Here is a 21697-nt window from a genome sequence, read left to right as displayed (position 1 = left end):
AAGACATTCTACACAGCAGTGCTTCCTACTTTGTGTAGCCAGTTCGGAAAAGACCCACATATGGGTTTGAAAGTCAGCTGTCCAAATACTTTTGCCCATATATTGTATATAAACTGGATGTTAATAGCCTATGGGGAATGCATCACAGCAGGTTTTTTGTTGGAAATTCTTTAAACACTTCATAAATCTGAAAAATAGAAATAAGCTCAAAAAAGGATAAACATGAGTAGAAAGTATGATGCTTGGTTAATTCTAACTATGATACTAATACCTCTAAAAGTATTTTTATAAAATTCTCGATGAGCATCTTTCTTTATTGTAGATGGTGTTTTACCTGCATATGTCTGGTGAGGGCGCTGGCACTCTGAGTGTGTACATGATCACAAAGTCATCCCTCTCCCTCCTCCTCAACCTCACTGGGTGTCAGGGCAACTACTGGATCAGACAGGAAGTACCCCTTTCCTCCAAAGAGCACTTCCAAGTCATGTTCGAGGGCAAAATGGGTGGAAACAGAAAGGGAGACATCAGCATTGATGACATCACTTTCTCACCAGGCTGTCTCTTTACCCATGATCACAAGATAAACCTCCCAGACCCTCCACCCACTGGTATGCTTTTATTCTGACTTTTTGACAGAACCACTTTGACAGTTTTTGGTTTTTGTTTTTGTTTTTTGCTTTAACTTATTTTGTTTTAGCTCAGAAATAGCTGCTCTGTTTGTTTAAATGCAATGCACTGTGGACTGAAAACCTGATAGCATTTAATGCACTTCAGTTCCCTTTCCAATGCTCAGTCAAACCTATGGCTTTCATGAATTATTGCCTTTCTTTTCTTTTTTTCTTTTTAACCAATATTTTCCCTTTCCTATCTCACTGAAATATTTAATTCCCTCATCTTGAGGTGTCTGTAGTTCCATATTCCTCATATTACTACCTCATTTTCTTATTTCATACAATACACTCAGTCACATTCCCTTTCCTTCTCTCTTCCTCTCCCTGGGGTTGGCTTGTTTTCTCTCACTGCATTAAGCACTGATAGGTTGTCTGTAGTGCGTTTTGCCCTCAAGAAGTGTCTCAATTTGTTCTCCTCTCAGACACAAGGTAATAGCAAAAGAACACAGCTAGCGATGGACACATCTAGTCATTAGTTGTCTAGTGCCGTGTAGTCTGGAGTGCAGAAAATAAAAGTGTTAAACATTAATTATGGTAAGAGAATTTTCCATTTTTATACATTTTTATAAGATCCTGAAAGCAGATATTAGGGGTTTTTTAATGCAGAGATTTGGTGTTTGTTCTTCTTTGATTCCACTGGATTCACCCCTCTCTTAGTAGATCCATCTCGGCAAAACGGTGTACAGCAAGGCTTTCTGTGTGAAAAGCAAAGGGGCCCTTGAGCATCCCTTCATTTATTTACACGTTGACTCCTCTGAGACAGAGGCAGAATGAGTGTGAACGCAATAGGGAGGGAGGTAAGACATTCTAATCTATAGTTGGGTTTTCACATTGATTGACAAGACTGCAGGGTGTGAGAAATGAGAACAAATGTCCCTGTGCTACAAAAAGCTTACTGTGTGTGTGTGTGTGTCTGTGTGTGTGTGTGTGTCTCTGTGTGTGTGTGTGTGTGTGTGTTTCTCAAGAGTATTAGTGTGTAATTCTGTGGCTTGGTCTGTGTGTGGTCTCCCTGAAAACAAAGACCCTGCTATGTCTGTGTCTGTCTGCTCCTTCTCAGGCACCGTGTTTCTGCATAAATGTGTGTGGATTTCTAGCACAGTCTCGTAAGAGTTTGGCATATTCATTTAAAAGAAAACATTAAACTTGGCCTTTGGCAGATTTAACAACTATCTTATAGCTTCATTTGGATGAAATTCAACAAAGTCATCTTCGCTTGATGCGATACTTTCAAATTCTTTCTAAGATCCTGCTGTGATTACAGTTTAAAGCACAGATATTAATCTAACAAATACTTTCCAGTCAGGTCAGTGTTCTGCTTTCAGCCATAATTTGCCTGACACTGGGCACAAGTTTTATTTTAACTTACTTTAATTTAATGTTGCGTTTAACGATGTCTCAATATGTCTATGGAATTAAGTAAAAAGGCGTTAGAGATATTTCTTTGTGTTTTTTTTATATACTCAAAAGTTTCCATTCATTTATTCATTCTTTCTTTCTTTCTTTCTTTCTTTCACAGCACAGTAAGAATCTTTGGTTTAGCAGCAATCAATCATCTAATAATCATCATAAAAACTATTCCAACCAAGTCTCCCCATGTCTTAAACATCAAATTTCAAGACAAAGCCTCTACACACTTCATGTTCATTAAGTTATTAGTAATATACTTCATAGCCCTTTAGAGCCCTGACTTACAGGTGTCATGTAGCACTTTAAAGAATTTGATAAAGATTCATCACGATTATGATATTCTACTTCAACTTGAATAATGATACTTTTCATTTTAACATATATAATATTCCATTGAATTAATGAATCTTTTGCAATCCAAAGAATGAATAGTAATTTATCTAACAATCTAACAATGTTTTCTCTTTTTACACAAAAGCTCATAAAGAGTTAATAACTTTCAGGGGGGAAATCCATCATTTTCCAAAAAAAATCCTGTTGTCAGAAAATGTACTTTCATTGTTTGTACCACTTATCCGGTCTATCCTCAGGTCATGGTGATCTCAGGCATCATCAGGCATCAAGGCAGGATACACCTATATATACATACATATATATATATATATATATATATATATATATATATATATATATATATATATATATATATATATATATATATATATATTGTTTTCTTGTTATATTGTTGCAAATCTTTGAAGTTTATGTATGTGTGATTTGGTAAAGACTTTGGGCTCTAAAGAATGGCAGAGATTAGCTATGAAGACACTGAGGTCCAGATCTTGGTGCTTTCACACAGTTTTGTTAACTCTCACATCACCTGTCTCTAGCTGTCAAATTCAATATTGAAACAGTGTTGTTCAATGAAGTTGTTGTTTTGTGTAACTCCACAGGTTAAAAAGATACTATGAGTTTGACAAATTTCATGAATTACTTTATTATTGAAATATTCATTATTGAATTACTGAAATATTCAACATGATTAAAATCAATTTTAACAGAAAAAATGAAACAAAGTGTCTCAATGGACCACAATATTATTATATATATATATATATATATATATATATATATATATATATATTATATATATATATATATATATATATATATATATATATATATAAAATATATAATTAAACTGTACTTCAGTTAGTGCATTCTTTGGAAGAATGGAAGGATGAAATAATGGAGATTAGAAATTAGCAATAGATGTCGTACACATATATCAACCATGAGACATTTCTGCACTGTGAACGTCACTAAAATATTTAATTCTAGTTTTGGCCCTGACTCAGTAATGACTCAAGTTAGCCAAAGAATTAACTGACTATACAATACACATATTTATTTAAGGTAAGTTAATAAACTACCTTTATAAATGCGCAAAGAAATGACTAGATAAATTAATTTGTACAATTTATATCTGAAATTTAAACAGACACGACTTTTTTTTTGTTTAATAAGCTATATTTAAAAGAAATACCAAATTGTAGTCAGTTGATAGATAGGATTAATTAACAGTTAAATTAATAGAAATATAAATATTAATTAATATAAAATATAGTATTTAACCAAACAATAAATCAATATATTTTTCAGTTGAATGAATACCCAAATTTTTACTCCTTTCCCATTTGCATGCTGCATGTTTAATTATTTTACATGTTGGCTGTGAATATTTGAACACTGAATTTAAACGCTAGTGCATATGATAAACGAGGAGTGTGAATAGTTTTCATGTCTTAACGACTAAACACGTGTTAGTATCTCTACTGTTAGCACGGTTTCAGTCACGCTGATATGATGACATGCTGACGAGTTGCACTGTTGGGTTCAGAAATTTTAACCTGCTTTGAAGCATAAACCTGCAGCCGGGTACATGAGGCCATGTGGATTTGATCACACATCAGATTTTAGGCTCAGGGTTTTAATTATTTTTACTTTGTTCTGGAGCCACTGGAGAGATATTCCTTGATGAGAGATATGATTCACACAATCCCACCACGCTTTTTAGTAATGTCACAGAATTTCTTTCAGTGATCTGATAACAGTGTGGGATTTTGTGTGTGTGTGTGTAGGTGGAGATTTGATCTTGCACATACCTGAACATGCACAGTGTTGTATTTTTAACTTTGTTAGTGATTCCAGGGGGCAAGCCTTGTTCTTGAAGAAGAAGAGAAGAGAAAATAAAAAACTATGACTAAAATGGTGTAAAAAGAGCTGCTGTTTGGCCTTGAGCTCTCCACAGGAAGAAAAGATTAGAGAATTTATTAATTCTTTTCATCACTCATTACAGAAACCTCCCCTCTTCCTCACGCCTCATCACCCCTTTAATACCCCGACATTCCCACAAGCAGAGACACACACACACATACACACACAATGCACACTTCTCCCATGTCTACAGACTTACACAATGCATAGTATATTTTTATCATTTGTTATATATCACATTTTATTTGTCTCTGTTTGTCCTCAGATTTCTGTCCACTAGGTTTGCTGCGCTGTGATAACGGTGACTGTTACAAACCAGAGCATCTATGCAATTTTATTGACAACTGCGGAGACAACAGCGATGAGAAGAACTGCGGGACGTCCTGCTCGTTCGAAGATGGTCGTTGCGGATGGAAGAGCTCTCATGCAGACAATTTTGATTTAATGCTGGGCACTGGCTCCGCCCAGAGCATCAGACCACCATATGATCACACTCTCATGAATGAAAATGGTAGGAAGATGACTTTATATCCTGAGATTTTTACATATAGGCATCATACACATATCTGAGCTATTAGAGCTTCCACATGGGCTGCATTTACACTGTGGGCCTTGATGCACCGTTTCTATATTTTCACACTGTGGAAGTGGACACATATCCACTTCCTATGATTACATCTAAAACAGTGTAATAGAATATTTGTTGGTTCACCTATGCTAAATTATTTCCTACTGTAGTTTATAGTCGAAGGTCAATGCATAAAAAAAGTTAGTAAAAGTAAATTGTTTTCATGAGGCTTAATGGGTCAAATACAGGATTTAATAGCATATAGCCTCAAAAAATAAGGATGAGTATTGGAACAGTCACAATATTATGAATGGGCAAAAGTATCGGGACAGATAAATAGGCACAGTGTAAATCTAAAATGTAAGGTAAAAGCATAATCCAAATAACTGGCAAAGGTCAACAGGGCAAAACAGGAACATAGGATCTTAGGAGGATCAGAAATTGACACAAAATAACAATAAACAGCTTAGTAACATCATTAATAGTCTGGTGAATGTGAACACAGAAGAGCTCATCATTGCTAGGAGTTGGAGTTTGTGTCGGACATATTACAGAGCCTGTTACATTGACGATATCGTGACATGACAATAGTTACTCAGTCCCTTTAGATGAGATGCAAACATGCTACCCATAAAGCCACCGTGCTCCCCTTCGCCAACATAGTAATGATGCTTAATAATATATAACCACAGAGTAATTACAGCAATAATGTATTTGGATAATATTCAAGCTATTAAATTGCCAGAATGAACAACGTTTTGCGCATGCAGGAAGTTTGATTCCTGCTTGTGTGTGGGGTTTATTTTCTCCCAACACGTTAGGGGTTTCCTACGATTACTCCAGTTTCTTCCCCCAGTCCAAAGATATGCACTGTAGGCTGATTGGCATCTCTGAATTCTAAGTTGTCAGTGTGATTGTGCCCTGTGATAGACAGGCACCCTGTCCAGAGTCTTCTGGGACAGACTCCAGGTTTCCTCGTGACCCTGTGTAGGATAAGTGCCACAGAAAATGGATGGATTATATTGGCATTTGTGATGCTGATATTATAAAAGCCATTGTTATGCATTAAGCTCTCTGCTAAAACCATCGATCATTCATGACCTTTGTGTAATCCTAGAACAAAACATAAGTTTCATGAAATTCCTGCAAGCTGATCTTTAATTCGTGACCCATCATAAGTTCCTGAGCTCAGCAGCTGTGTGTATATAGTAATATTTTCACTACATGCTAATATCTGCATTTATTCTCTGTGATCCGATCACTCTCTCTGTTTTCTCCTCTACTTTTCAGGACACTTTGTGTATTTGGCAGCCACTCCAGTAGGTCTAAAGGGGGATAAAGCTCATATGAGAAGTTTTGTATATAAAGAGTCCAGTGCCATCTGTAAACTGGCTTTCTGGTACTACATCTCCCACAAGGCAACAGGAGTCATCCGTCTCTTCTTAAAGGTAAAAGATATAAAGATATATTCTATTCTATTCTGTTTTTGATTGAGAGCTGCTTTGAAAAAGGAAGTTGATTGTTGGGGAAACAGCAGTACAGTCTGTGTGGATTTTACATGCATGCTGTTCTTCATATGCATTGGGGTTTTCTTACATTTGGTGCATTTAGAGTCCTCAGTGTAAAGCACACACTGACACACATACAGACCCCCACATACTGTATATATACACACACATGCATATGCGCATGCACATGCACACACACACACACACATGCATATGCACATGCACACATAGAGAGATCACACAAACACACCTTTCAGGATATCCCTTATTAATGCAGGTAATTACTGATACTCCTACACAGAAAATGTATTATTTTGTTTCAAAAGAAAAGCAGGTATTTTTATTTGAACAAAAAAGCCATTGTCCTTGTGGGGACCAGCTAAAAGTCCCACAGGGACAATTCTCAAATCAGTTGTGAAGTTGTGCATTCATTCTTTGTAACAGCATGGCTCAGAAAGTTGCTCCAACTGTAATAAATGGCAGCTTTTTTTGCTCTTTTAACGCATTATTGTTCCTGCAGACTTGGCATAATCCAAGGCTAATAATAGCCTTAATAATAATAATAATAAAGCCACATGTATAATGACTGATATGAGGACTTGTTTGGAGTTTATTTAACATATACAGCAGGAGTCAGTGCTCAGTGTCAGCGCAGTAGTCAGTAAGCTTCCCAAACCATTAGATTCTTTGGGATAGAGGTGTTTACACTTTTTCAAATAACAATCTGTGGAGTTCAAGAGAGAGAAATAAAGAGGCTGGTGAGCAAATGAGGGTTTATAGCTGTTCTAATGTAAGTGACAACAGCAGGGTCAGAATCAGTAGAACTGATTTTCAGCTCAGGAATGTGATCAAAATGGCTTACATCTCACACTGGATGTCCGTAATAATGAAGATATTGCAACTACAACTACGATGCGAATTAAATAAATAAATGCCAACAAAATAAATCAAATACATTTCAAATGATCCAGCTCGTTTCAACCGAACACGTTATATATTACTTTATTTCCGCTCTGTTTCCTTTCAGCTGAGTAGTTCTGACATTTACTCCTCTATTTACTAGTAATGCAAATATGAACAGGGCTGCTCAGAGAATATAAAAAATACCAAATTTCCATCTCTTGCCACATAACAATTTTGAACCTAATAAATCAGTCATTCAGAAATTTCCCAACCATGCTTTGAAAATTCCTTGAAGCTAAAATGTCACTAAACTGAATGTCGCTTGAAGATGAAGGAAAGAGAAGCATGGACTACATAATTTATCGAGCTGTAAGAATCTCATGGTTTCAAGCAGCAGAGTTTGACTGTGACTTCTCTCTCTAGGTGATTAGCATTTATATCATTTGCACTGGGATGATCACACAACCGCCATTGCTACAGTAGCATGTATACAGAGTTACACTGCGTGCATCATATACACCTGTCTTAGCAGCTGCGTCACTGTTCCCTAGCCTCGCTGCTGTTGCAAAACAAGTTTGGTGCATTTACTTCCATCTTCCGTATTGATTAAAGCTAAAGAGTGAGCTCTCTGGTCTAACTATAAACCTGTACATTTGTCATGTGACCAACCTGGAATCAATCGAGCAATCTGGGATCTCAGAGGGCTGCACTCATTGGCTCATTGCCTCCTATATGAGAAAGCAGGGGCGTGATCGATAGACTCGCAGTGTGTAACGTCGTTTCAGTCTACCTGCAATATTAACTTTGGCAACAATGTGATAAGATTCTTGCCAATAATGTACTGCTGATCTGAACAAAATTGTCTGTGTGCATGTGTGTGTATGTGTGTGTATGTGGCTCAGAGCACAGCTGCAATAAGAAGTTATAATGCTAGCATTCAGTTTATTGTATCGCCAAACCCTCAGCCCACTAGGAATTCTCTTGGTTTCCATGATTAGCTGCTCAAGCAGCGTATAACAAGGAACTAACTTGTCTCACAGACGTTCCATAACATTACACAGAGCTATATTGTTAGATTAGATTAGATTAGATTAGATACTATAAGTTCATAATGTGCAATGTGTAATGATGCTTCATTAATAAAGTAAAAAATGTAATCACTGGCTAGTAATTTCAGAGGAATTACACACTTCAGCCCAGGCTGTTATATGAAAATAAAGCTGTGGTAATGGCTCTCGCATCACACCATCCTGTTTGGATTATTTGTGCATGGTCCATCATTTGTTATATTTTCCTTACAACATTATTGCCTACAATAAGCATTATGCAGCCTCATACCATGTGCGATTATACAGACATGATTATATGAAACATTATTCCTGCATATTTCATCCTTACTTAATAAAGAATTTATGTGCCATGTTCCCACACAAAACAAGAATTCGATGTCTGTGTCCTGTTTTCTGTTGTCTTGGTTTCAGACAGAGAAATAGACCCTCTTCTGGGTAATCAGAGGATCTTAAAGTAGCTTTGCCGTTCAGTCTGTGCCATCTGTACCAAAGGCTGAGCAATGCCAAGTTGCCCATGTGTTTATCTGGTCACCCAAACAACAGAGCAGCCTTCCACTACCATCTGGCCCTGCAGTTAAGATGGACACACTCCCAGACACTGTCTGTGTTTGCACGTGTGTGTGTGTGTGTGTGTGTATGCTGAAATGTTATCGTTTGCAATGTCATGTGACAGGAATAAAATAAGGTGCAGATTACAGAGATGGTTATTATCGCATTATTATTTTTTCCTGTTTACTCTCAGTAGTCTACAGATGACAATGGTTGAATTGAATAGCTGCAGAGTTTGTTTGGTTGTGAACAATGAATGTGAGGATTTAAATGGAGCTTAGTGTATCCATGAGACAATGGAAGACCCACAGTGATAAACAGAATGTGTGTGTGTGTGTGTGTACTGAGATAAATGTACTCCCTCAGCTCTTGCTTTGCATCAACCCAGTAACTCAGATAATTAGAATCAACAAAATATTAGTCACACACACTCATGTAAACACTAAGACTATCATTTCTTTCACACTTTTTGTCTTTGAACCCTAATATCATATATTCACTGGTTACAAGTGATGCTTATTTGTTTTTGTGGTTCCGAGGTGTGTTTTGGGTCAATGACAGAGCAGCAGGTATGATGAAAAGTTCAAAAACATTGTGATGTATATGTAGTTCTGAGGTCAGATAAGGTCACAATGTCAGACAAAACAAATCTGCTACTGTTATGGCTCCCAGGATGTTTAGACTGCTGAGACAAACACACACACACACCAAGAGAGACTATAATGCATTTATAATATATACACTCACCTTATGCTGTTCAGTCATCCATGCTTAATATTTGATTAAGTCTGCAGTTGCTCTACCTTACTTATAAATCTCTTAAAGGTCTACACCCAGACTGGCTGTTTTGTCTCCACTTATGTATTCCCTATAGCAATAATGCCTCCCTCTACACAGCAGTAGACTGATCCCTAGTCTGATGGATTGACTGTATAGTGCCAATAACAGCGCTATTATTTTTCACCCTTTGCTAAACTCTAAGAAGCATGGGCCCGTCTCCTGCCCCGTGCTGCAGGATGGATTGACTTAGATTGCAATAAGTGCCAAAACATACTGTAGCTTGCCACACATTTTCAAACATCTTAGTATTCAGTACTTTTCACAGAAGATGATGATAATAATAAACATTACAGCAGCTATGCGGTGTATTTCATTTGTTAGGAAAAATGTAATAACTTCTTGTTCTCAGCCTGCAAAAGTTCCAGCATTATTTTAAAGACAAACAATCTACCACGTCTTGGTTACGAAGGGTTTATTATGCTGCATTCCACTCACCTCACCAGTGGTGATTCACAAGACACTCTCTGTTCGACTCTGTACAACTCTATGTTCGTCTATAGTTAACAATCATGTAGCCTGCTAGCTGTCGTTTGTGATTGATGTATATTTTCCTCCTTCAACAAAGAAGTATGCTTGTATGTTGTTTGAGTTAAAGCGAATAACTGAATAATTGCATATGTAGCTAAACTAGCTAAAGTAAGAAGAGCTACGTTGTTTCCTGCTGATGATGTGTGTGGCCATGTTGATTTAATGCTCCTCTGTAAACTAGTGAGGAATGTGTAGGTGAGACAACTATACCCACACTGAGGAGTAAGAAAATACAAGCCAAGAGAGGGTTTTTTTCTCTTTTCTCATCTGCAAGTGTGAGCCTGAGCCAAAAACAGCAGTACTTTGTGTTACCCATGAATATGACAGTGTACCATTATCTGCGTATATAGACCCAAACCTATGTGAACAATACTATCCAGTCTGCAATCTGTCTTTTATTATACCAGGTTATATACACTGACCATCCAATATATAATCTGCCAATCAAGTGGCAGCAACACAAAGCATAAAGTCATGCAGATACAGTTTAAGAGCTTCAGTTCATGTTCACATCAAACATCAGAATGGGGGAAAAGTATGATCTCTGTGACTTTGATCATGGCATGGATGTTGGTGTCTGATGGGCTTGTTTGACTAGTTCAGAAACTGCTGATCTCCTGGGATTTTCACACACAACCATCTGATGCTTAGGTGACTTTTTCCAATCTTCAATCTGTCAAGTTTCATTCAGTTTGTGCCCGTTGTAGCCGCAGATTCCTGTTCTTAAAGAGGGATTATATTTTATGAGTTAGTATAGCCTTCTTGGCCAATCTCCTCAGACCTCTCTTATTAACAAGATGTTTCCTCTTGTAGACTTGCTGCTCACTAGGTTTGTTTCTTTGTTTGTTTGTACCATTCTGTGAAAAATCCAGGAGATTCCATTTTCCGAAATACACAAATTAACCTATCTGCCACCACATACCTGCCACAGTCAACGTCACTGAGATATTTGATTTTATCCAGGGTGGCATATAGGGTTAGGGGTTTGATTCCTGCATCTGCCCTGTGTGCACAAAGTTTGCATGATTTAATTCAATTTACTTTTATTTGTATAGCACTTTAAACAATGGGCATTGTCTCAAAGCAGCTTTATAAAAATTTATAAATTCAGAATAAAAATGTAATAATTATGAGCCTAATGAGCAAGCATGAGTCAACAGGAAAAACTGGCAAGGAAAAACTCCCTGACATGATATGAGGAAGAAGCCTTGAGAGGAACCAGACTCAAAAGGGAACTTATCCTCATCTGAGTGACATCAGAGAGTGTGATTATAAATAATGTCCTTTCTACAACTGTATATAGACAAGTGGAGTTGTGTAACCAAGAGCTTTTGAGCAACTTATATAATCATTTCTGGATTCATTATAGATTTAATACTAATTCCTTCCTGCCAAAACCATCAAAGGTTCAACAGTGAAGACTTAAGCACAAAACCGACTGCCATAACAGCATTTCAAAGTCTCCAAGTGGTTCTATCCATAGCACTCCCATATGTGTCCATATATGTTTCTTCCCCCAGTCCAAAGACGATTTAGGCATCTCTAAATTGTCTGTTGTCTCTGTGATTGTGCCCTGCAATTTGTTTTCCTCTACCTTGCCCCCAACTCCCCTGGGACAAACTCCAGGCTCCCCTTGGTAGAATAAGTGATACAGAAAATGGATGGATGGATGGGTGGATGGATGGATAGATGTTTGGATGGATGAGTGAATGAATAGATGAATGAGTAAATGGATGGATGGATGGATGGATGGATGAGTGAATGGATGGAGAGATGGATGAGTTAATGGATTGTCGGATGGACAGATGGATGGATAAATGGATGATTAGATCCATTGCACTGCTGCCACTTGATTGGCTGACTAGATAATTCCTTGAATAAGCAGGTGTACAGATGAGTGTATTTCAGCTATCCTGATCACCTTCAGTGAAATCTGATCATTGAAATCTTTTGTTTATGATTCAGTATCATTGGTACTTCATTACTTCAGTACCACAGAAAGAGCAGAAAACTGTTCAGCTGGACTTCCTGGGACATTGTATTTCACATTTCACTAAAGAGTCTTTCAAAGAAATTCAGCTAGTGATTGTCAGGTTGTGAGTTATGAGCCAGACACCTTTAGGTCACTGAGCAAGATCCTTAACCCTAAAATGCTTATGTGCTTAAATTCTGCTCTGCTTAATGTGTCGCTGTATAAAAGCATCTGCCAAATTAATAATGCACTAGGATTATAAGTAGGAGTTTGGATTATATATAACAACCCATTCATTACACTGACTGTAATGCATTTTGATTACATTGTATTGATGTTTAACTGCCTACCCTTGGAAAACTTTAGTATAGTGGTCTATTAATTGGGGCTGGCATTTCTAAGGATTTTTCTAGCTTGATAAATGATTAGACACATTATTGTTCCATTCGTAACGGAAGAATAAATGTTCTTTATTTCTGGCCTAGTTTGTTTTCTCCTTAATAATGACATGATAATACCAAATATATTAAAATCCTGTTAGCTCTATATAACTCTTGGGAACGTGGCTTATAACACATCATATGTTTTGGTATAGAGTTTAGAGATCAGAAAGTAAATAACATGAAATTGTGTGTACTTGGTTTATATGTTACAAGAGAAGATAATGTCATTGATTGACATACTGTTAGAGACCTATTATTGCCCGCTGAAGTGGGTTGTGATAGCTTAGTGGTTAAGGTGTTGGACTACTGCTTGGACCCTAACCCTAACCCTAGGCCCTTAACCCTCAATTGCTCAGTTGTATAAAATGAGATAAAATGTAAGTGGCTCTGGATAAGGGCATCTGCCAAATGCTGTAAATGTAAGTGGGATTGAAGCTGGTAAATGCAGTAATTGAAAGCTATGTAAAGTGTGAAACTACTGTTTGAAGGAAGAATGTGATTTAGGCCTTACTGTACACACATGTTAACAGTAAAAAAAAATAATATATATATATATATATATATATATATATATATATATATACTAAGGAAGCTAAAACAATTTAGCACTGCTTTGAATATGCTAGTTCATGTAACAGATGTTTACATGTAGTACACAAGACAAAATAATGACAAATAAACCAAATTATGAGTTTACATACGCTTTTGGTTCTTAATACTGTGCTGTTAGTTGGAGGATCAACGACTGCTTTTATGTTTTGTGAGAGTTGTTCATGAGTCGGTTGTTTGTCTAGCAGGAGTAGTAGTTTATTATTGTTTGCCTTCAGATTTAAGCCTTTCTCCTGGGTTGTAAAGTGGGGGAAAAGTTTTTCCTAATTTGAATAGAATTAGAGCATGTTGATACCAGTGAACTTCTGTTTGCACTTCATTTTGTGTGCAGTGGAGTCTAACTTCTTTTAGTAGCCAGGTCTGCCTGTGCTCAGCACCTGTCTCTATGGAGAGGCTGAGCCTCATTAATTTTAAGGGAGTAGGAAAAACAGAGGTTAGTAAGGGAACAATTGTTTAGAACTGCTATAAAATAACTGGAGTTAATTGTATCATGGATGTTACAGAGCATTAAATGAAAATATAAAGAGCTGAAAAGGATGGTTGGATGCATGAATAAATGAACGGATGGATGATTAGATCCATTGCACTGCTGCCACTTGTTTGGCTGATTAGATAATTGCATGAATAAGCAGGTGTACAGATGTTCTTAAAAAAGGATGATGAGTGTATATCAGCTATCCTGATCACCTTTATTGAAATCTGAATATTGAAATCTATTGTTTATGATTCAGTTTCATTGACACTTGATAATATAGTACTTCAGTACCACAGAAACAGCACTTCCTAGGACATTGTATTTCACATTTCACTGAAGAGTCTTTTAAAAAAAATTCAGCTAGTGATTGTCAGGTTGTGAGTTATGACTGGCAGCCAGACTCACAGCTTTAGGTCACTGAGCAGGATCCTTAACCCTCACATGCTTACATGCTTAAATTCTGCTCTGCGTAATGTGTCGCTCGAGTTAATTGTATCATGGATGTTACAGAACATTAAATGTAAATGTAATGAGCTAAAAAGCACAATGTGTTGTTCATTAATAAATTAAAAATTGTAATCGTAGGCAAATTGCTGTGGTATAAGGGGAATAAAACACTTTAAAGGCTGTGCTTCCATTCAGGTCATATCAAACCCTTAGTAATATCTGAGCAAGTGCATACAGTGTCAATGCATTTTATTTAATTGTACTAAATAAAGTTATGATTGTTGTCTGTTGTCATGTGATGATCAGACTGAGAATGAACTGAGGGAGGTGTGGATGGAGCAGAAGATGATGCATGAGTGGAGGAGAGCTGAGGTGCCTCTGAGGAACCTGAGGAACTTCGAACTTATTTTTGAGGTTGTGCGTGCAAGAGACGTCAGCGGTGGGGCTGCACTCGACGACCTGCAGTTTATTAACTGTGCTCGCAGTGAGTACACGTGCACACACACACACATACACACACACACTCACTCAACATCACTGTGTATTGCCTCATATATCATTGTTTCCCAGTTCAGTGGTTTTGAGCTTTGCCTCCTCCCAGAACACCTGATTTAATTTATCGAGCCTAATAGACAGTAACTATCTGATGACTTGCATCAGTTGTGTTAAATCGCTGAATAGTACAGCACAAGGTTGTGCTACAACAAGAATTTTAGTGTCAGACTCAAACCCCAGAGGTCCTCCACACCGGCCAAGCTCAGCGTTCTACCTCATTTAACATATCTGACTCATCCGCTCATTTCCAAGGCCTTTGTGGTTGGTTTGTTGTTAGAAGACTGCTGTACTGGTGGCTCCAGGTTTTTAAACATGGAGAAGAAACTGGAAAGAGCCTGGGTGAAGTCTGGTGCCGTTTAATCTGGTGCCATTTAATCCCTTACACCAGATTTAATCCTTGGTGTAAAATGAAGGTTGTGTAAACATACCTGTAATGCCTTTATAGTTAGGAATATAAAACTTTTTGGTCAAAATATTTTTAGATTCTTTCGAATCGTTAAGTCTGCACTAATAACTTCTCAACTCTACCAAAGGAAGATAGGAAACACACATTACACACTAAAACATGTACAGACTACGGAGGCTTTCCTTAAGTCCCTTAGACATATGGACAAGCAATTATGGGGAAATTTCTAGAAAGTTTACTTATCACATTCAAATGAAGTGCCAACTTTTAATTTCCCTCAAGTCTGATTAATGCTTAATATTCATGTAGCAACTTGACCAGCAGGACTCTTTCGACAACTTTGAGCGGTGCTTAATAAAATATCATATCGCTTTAGCTGATGGAAAAAAACTGACTCTATTAACGCTTAAGAGGTTTGATATTTGGGCACCTGTACAAGATGCCTGATTTTTGGAGCATGTCAGTCGTGAAAGCTAGTAATTAAAGCTTGAAATGTGACCTTAGGACAACTTAAAAGTTTACAGTGCTCAGCGTAAATGAGTACACCCCCTTTGAAAAGTAACATTTTAAGCAGTATCTCAATGAACACAAAAACAATCTCCAAAATATTGACAAGACTAAGTTTTATATAACATTTGTTTAACATGAAAGTAAGGTTAATAATAGAACTTAGAGAAGAAAAATTTCAGTTTTACTCAAATTAGGGTGATGCAAAAATGAGTACACCCCACTGAAAGTCTCTGGAGCAAAGCTAAATTTTAGACTACACAGGTCTAATTTAACAAGAATTCAACTACAGGTGAGTCAATTTTTTTTATTACACAGGTGTCCAGCAGACAGTGGTCTATAAAAGGGTGTTACTTAAAGAAAACCCCTTTGGCACCACATGGAATAGAACACGGAAGAGAAATGTCACAAGACCTGCGAAAGAAAATAATTTCTTTACACCAGAAAGGTGAAGGCTACAGGAAGATCATCAAAGCTTTACTTATCAGTCAGAATACTGTAGCAAAAGTGGTACAAAAATGTAAAAAAGATGGAACTGCAACCATCTCACAGAGACGTCCAGGTCGTCCACGGAAGTTAACACCTCGACAGGAACGTCTTCTGATGAGAAGGGTTGAAGAAAATCGGCATGCAAGTTCACTGCAGTTATCTAAAGAAGTAGAAAGCCAAACTGGGGTGACTAGAGTTTGTCAGGGCCCACGCTGACAAAGATAAAGACTACTGGGACTCTATACTCAGGAGTGATGAGACCAAGATGAATGTTTTTGGAACTGATGGCCTCAAAACTGTATGGCGTTGCAAAGGTAAGGAATACAAAGAAAAATGCATGGTGCCTACAGTGAAACATGGTGGTGACAGTGTCCTTATGTGGGGCTGCATTTCATTGATGGCATCATGAATTCACAGATGTACTGCTCTATACTGAAAGAGAAGATGCTACCATCACTCCGTGCCCTTGGTCTTTGTGCACTTTTCCAACATGACAATGATCCTAAACACACATCTAAGGCCACTGTTGGATTTCTGAAGAACAGGGTGAAAGTGATTCAGTGGCCAAGTATGTCTCCTGATCTGACCCCAACCGAACACCTATGGGGAATTCTGAAGGGACAAGTTGAGCATCACTCTCCATCCAGCATCCAGTCTCTAAAAGAGGTCATTATTGAAGAAAAAGATAGATCAAGTCAAAGTCAAAGTCAAAGAAGCTTTATTGTCACTTCAACCATATACGTTCAACCAACAACGTTCCTCCTGGACCAGAGGTGCTACACATACAAAGACAAAGTACAGTGACGCGGACAAACATAGAGCTCAACATAGAGATAAAGACTAAACTATACTTAAGGTTCAATAAATAAACTAGACATACAACAGAAGCGCACAGGATGACAAGACAAGACAGTGCAGACAAACAACATATAGACCGACTTTTGTGCAGATAGCAGTGTATACGGTGAGTGCAAATAAGAAATTGACATTTCGTGCAAAGAACAGTGTATACAGTGAATGCAAATATTAAAGTGACACATGTAAACAGGATTAATATAAAAAATGTAAAGTGACATGTGCGTGCAAACAGGACAATTTAGTGTTTGTGTGTGTGTGTGTGTCTGTGTCCAGCACAGTTCAGTACTTCTTGGAACACAGTTCTCAGCTTTTGTGCATGTGTGTTATGTATGTGTGTGAGTATGTGTCCAGCACAATTCAGTTCTCCTGTTGAGATCAGATCTTGGATGTGTGTGTGTGTGTGTGTGTGTGTGTGATCAGTTCAGCTCAGTTCTCTGTTGAGATACCTAATTGCCTGAGGGAAGAAACTGTTACACAGTCTGGTTGTGCGGGTCCGAATGCTTCGGTACCTCTTTCCGGATGGCAGAAGGGTGAAGAGTGTGTGTGAGGGGTGTGTGGGATCATCCACAATGCTGTTAGCTCTGCGGTTGCAGCATGTGGAGTAAATGTCTGAAATAGAGGGAAGAGAGACTCAGATGATCTTCTCAGCTGTCCTCACTATCCGCTGAAGGGTCTTGCGCTCCGAGACGGTGCAATTCCCAAACCAGGCAGTGATGCAGCTGCTCAGGATGCTCTCGATGGTCCCTCTGTAGAAGGTGGTCAGGATGGGAGGTGGAAGATGAGCCTTCCTCAGCCTTCGCAGGAAGTAGAGACGCTGCTGGGCCTTTCTGGTGATGGACAGCAGAGTGAACAGCAGTGGACTGAGCACACAGCCCTGAGGAGCTCCAGTGTTCAGTGTGGTGGTGCTGGAGATGCTGTTCCCGATCCGGACTGACTGAGATCTCCCAGTCAGGAAATCCAGGATCCAATTGCAGAGGGAGGTGTTGATACCCAGCAGACTCAGCTTCTTGATCAGGCGCTGAGGAATGATCATATTGAATGCTGAACTGAAGTCAATGAACAGCATTCGTAGGTAAGTGTCTTTACTGTCCAGGTGTGTGAGGGCCAGATGGGGGGTTGTGGTGATGGCATCGTCTGTCGAGCGGTTTGGATGATACGCAAACTGCATGGGGTCGAGTGAAGGTGGCAGTTAATGTGTCTCATGACGAGCCTCTCGAAGCACTTCATGATGATGGGTGTGAGTGCAACGGGGCAGTAGTCATTGAGACAGGACACTGGAGACTTCTTCGGCACGGGGATGATGGTGGTCGACTTTAGGCACATTGGGACGACGGCGCTGCTCAGGGAGATGTTGAAGATGTCCGTGAAGACATCTACTAGCTGTTCTGCACATTCCCTGAGCACTCTGCCAGGAATGTTGTCTGGTCCAGCAGCTTTCCGTGGGTTAACTCTTGCAAAATGATGTTGCAAAATGTCGCCAACTTGTTCAATCCATGCCTAGAAGACTTCGCTGTCATTAAAAATCTTGGAGGCCATACAATGTACTATATGTAGTAGTTTTTGTTGTGGGGTGTACTCGTTTTTGCATCACCCTAATTTGAGTAAAACTGAAAAATGTGTAATCTAAGTTATAATATTAACCTTATTTTACCTTATATTACTTTTCAAATAATTCCAAGTAAATTATAGATTTTAATATTTATCTTTATCCTTATATGACCCAGTTCGTAAATACATGCTATACGTAAGTATAATTTTGCTGGCTTTCTACTTGACTGAAATTGAATACTTCAACTCTTACTCATTACATTTTAATTTACACTTTCAAAAGACATCATTACAAATTTCTATGGCCTCTTCTTTCTCTCATTCAGCTGTTGACTGTATGCTATACATCAGTAGAATGCTGCCACATTTTATTTACATTTTAGAATTATACCAGTTTATCACCTACAGTGACCCTCTCATACACAATGTAGTTAATGTTTAGCTCTCTGTGTGCATTTGAATATGGATAAGCCACTGTTGGAGTAAGCAAAGACTCATATAAAATGAGTTATATATCCTTTAGCTTAACTCCATCACACTGCCTCTGCCAGCTTGCCAGCTTTTTCCCGTAGTGCATCATGGTGCCATCTCTTCCCCAGCTAAGTGACACACACACACACACACACACACACACACTCACACACACACAGCTGTCCACATTGAATAAAAGAAAACATGACTCATCAGACCAGGCCACCTTCTTCTACTGCTCCATGGTCCAGTTCTGATGCTCACATTCCCATTGTAAGTGCTTTTGGACCGGTCTGCAGCTACACAAGCCCCAGACAAAGTAGTCTGAGATACACTATATGTTCTGACCACTTTCTATCATATATATCCTACAGCAGAAGTGGTAGCTCAGTGGTTTAGAAGTTAGTCTACTGATTGAAATGTTCATGTGAGTTCAAATCCCAGGACCACCAACAAGCTACCATTTCTGGTCCCGTCAACTGCTCGTTTGTATAAGTGAGATAAATGTAAGTTGCTCTGGATTACAGTGTCTGCCAAATGTCATAAAGCAGGTAGCTTTTCTTTATGAGATTGGCCCAGTGAGTCTTAGGTACTCTATTGCACTTCCTTGGACCACATTTTATTAGGTACTAAGCATTGCATACCAGGAACCCGAAACAAGACCTGCTGTTTTACAAATCCAGTCCTATAGCCATCACAGTTTGGGCCTTTAAACTCACCCATTTTAACTGCATCCAACACATCAACTTCAAGAACTGATTGTTCACTTGCTGCCTAATAGACCCCACTTCTTGAATGCCACTGTAACAAGACAATCAATGTTATTCACTTCAACTGTTAGGGAGTATAATGTTCTGGCTGATTGATGCATGCTTTCATTTAATTACGTTTCATTCCTTAATATCATTTTCCACCTCTAAACTACACGCCCACACGCCTACATGGACGTGCTGAATATATCATGTCGATATCCATGTGTATTGGTCATTAACCCCCTTTTTCGGTTAGATCTTTTCTGTATTTCTTTCTCTCTCCTCCCTGTCTGGTTGTAAAGGCAGGAAGGCATTTAACAGCATAATGAAAACAGTGTTCAGCTCTGCACTGCTCTCCTGAAGCTACTTCAGTATTCATTGTGTGTGTGTGTGTGTGTGTGTGTGGTGTGTTTGCTGTTCCCCAATGTGTATTAAAGAAGAAAATTGCTGTCTTAGAATATGATCAACTTATTCCTTATAGTACTTAGAACAGAAACAGAAACAGTAATTATCATGAAGATGATATGATAAACTGTATGTTTTTAATGGTCTCTTCTTCCTGTTACTCTGTAATATCATTTCGCCTATACATTGGATTTGATATGTTTTTCTCACTCATGTTCTGAGGTGTGATGCGTTTTGGTAGCAGCTCTTTTGCAGCGTGTGTGAAAGCATGCTATTGTCTTGTGTGATTCGCTTGAAGCGGATGAAGGATAATGGATTTCCCAGAAATCCTAAGGAAGGCTGATGTGCAACACAGTAAACTTTGATTCCCTGCAGAGTACTGATGTATGATGTGATAATGGGTAATGTGTTGTAGCGGTATCCTTGCTAGTTCTGATGTAAGCAAGTGCAAAGACGCTGAGGAGCTAATGGTGGCCTCGTAAAAAGACATTTACTGCCTGAGAGAGAGAGAAAATTCAGAAAGAAGAAGCTTTGTGTCTCAGACTTACATCAGCTTTATGTTTTCTTCGCAGTTCACCAAAAGCATATTTATTTATTTATTTATTTATTTATTTATTTATTTATTTATTTTTAAATATGTTACATTTTTAAACAGCCATGATGTCTGCACTCACACACACACACGCACACAAACACACACACACAAACACACGCACACACAGTTTACTTAAAACTTTACTTTTTAAATGTTAATGATACTGGATATATTGGGTTGGGTTTTTTTTGTGTGTGTGTGTGTGTGTGTATGTGTGTCTGGGACTGCAGCCCTAGGGGCATATTTTTATGTCTTGGATATTAAAAAAAGCGTATGAATATCTGACAGTTTTGGCATTGAGGGGACATTTGGCTGCACCCCATGAGGAAAACTGCCTTGGCCCATTTCTTATTTTATTTATTTATTTATTTATTTATTTATTTACAAAAACTGCAGGTTTTATATGGTGAAAGAACCCAGAAAGATTTCTTTTTGTTAGTAAGATTAAGGTTTGGGTTACATATTTTTGTAGTTCAAGCATTAATTAGCTGCATTAATTAGATCAGTAGACTGTCCTCACAACTAAGGAATCAGTAAGACAAATGTGGATGTGTATTTGTTTATGTATCTGTATTTACATGAATATGTACATGTTTCAGGTGCCACACATCCTGGTTCTTGCCCTGAAGCCACTGATTTTGTGTGCAACAATGGCAACTGTATCGTTTCCAGTCTGGTGTGTGACAATAAGCCGGACTGCACCGACGGATCTGATGAGCTGCACTGCAGTGAGTGGATTTTCTCTGCGGTTCCTGGCTGTAATGCTGCACCTGTTATATTACACTGAGCTGAAACCCTTGAATGTGCAGTAAAAGTGCAGGGTGTTACTGCTGTTTGCTGTTTG

The 21697-nt window shown here is 38.3% G+C and overlaps 1 protein-coding gene across 1 annotated transcript in view; it reads left to right on the top strand.

Annotated features, from left to right (window-relative positions):
* malrd1 (MAM and LDL receptor class A domain containing 1) overlaps nucleotides 1-21697 on the top strand; it is a 55634-nt gene that overhangs the window by 18013 nt on the left and 15924 nt on the right. Inside the window, exons 18-22 of the mRNA XM_058393976.1 lie at nucleotides 323-608; nucleotides 4621-4866; nucleotides 6214-6371; nucleotides 14574-14751; nucleotides 21453-21581. Coding sequence (XP_058249959.1) covers nucleotides 323-608; nucleotides 4621-4866; nucleotides 6214-6371; nucleotides 14574-14751; nucleotides 21453-21581 — 997 coding nt within the window. The remainder of the gene's footprint in view (nucleotides 1-322; nucleotides 609-4620; nucleotides 4867-6213; nucleotides 6372-14573; nucleotides 14752-21452; nucleotides 21582-21697) is intronic.

The sequence above is a fragment of the Hemibagrus wyckioides genome, linkage group LG07 (assembly GCF_019097595.1).
Source record: "Hemibagrus wyckioides isolate EC202008001 linkage group LG07, SWU_Hwy_1.0, whole genome shotgun sequence".
NCBI lineage: Eukaryota > Metazoa > Chordata > Actinopteri > Siluriformes > Bagridae > Hemibagrus > Hemibagrus wyckioides.
Note: the sequence above shows the minus strand (reverse complement) of the source record. Positions and strands in the feature narration are given on the sequence as shown.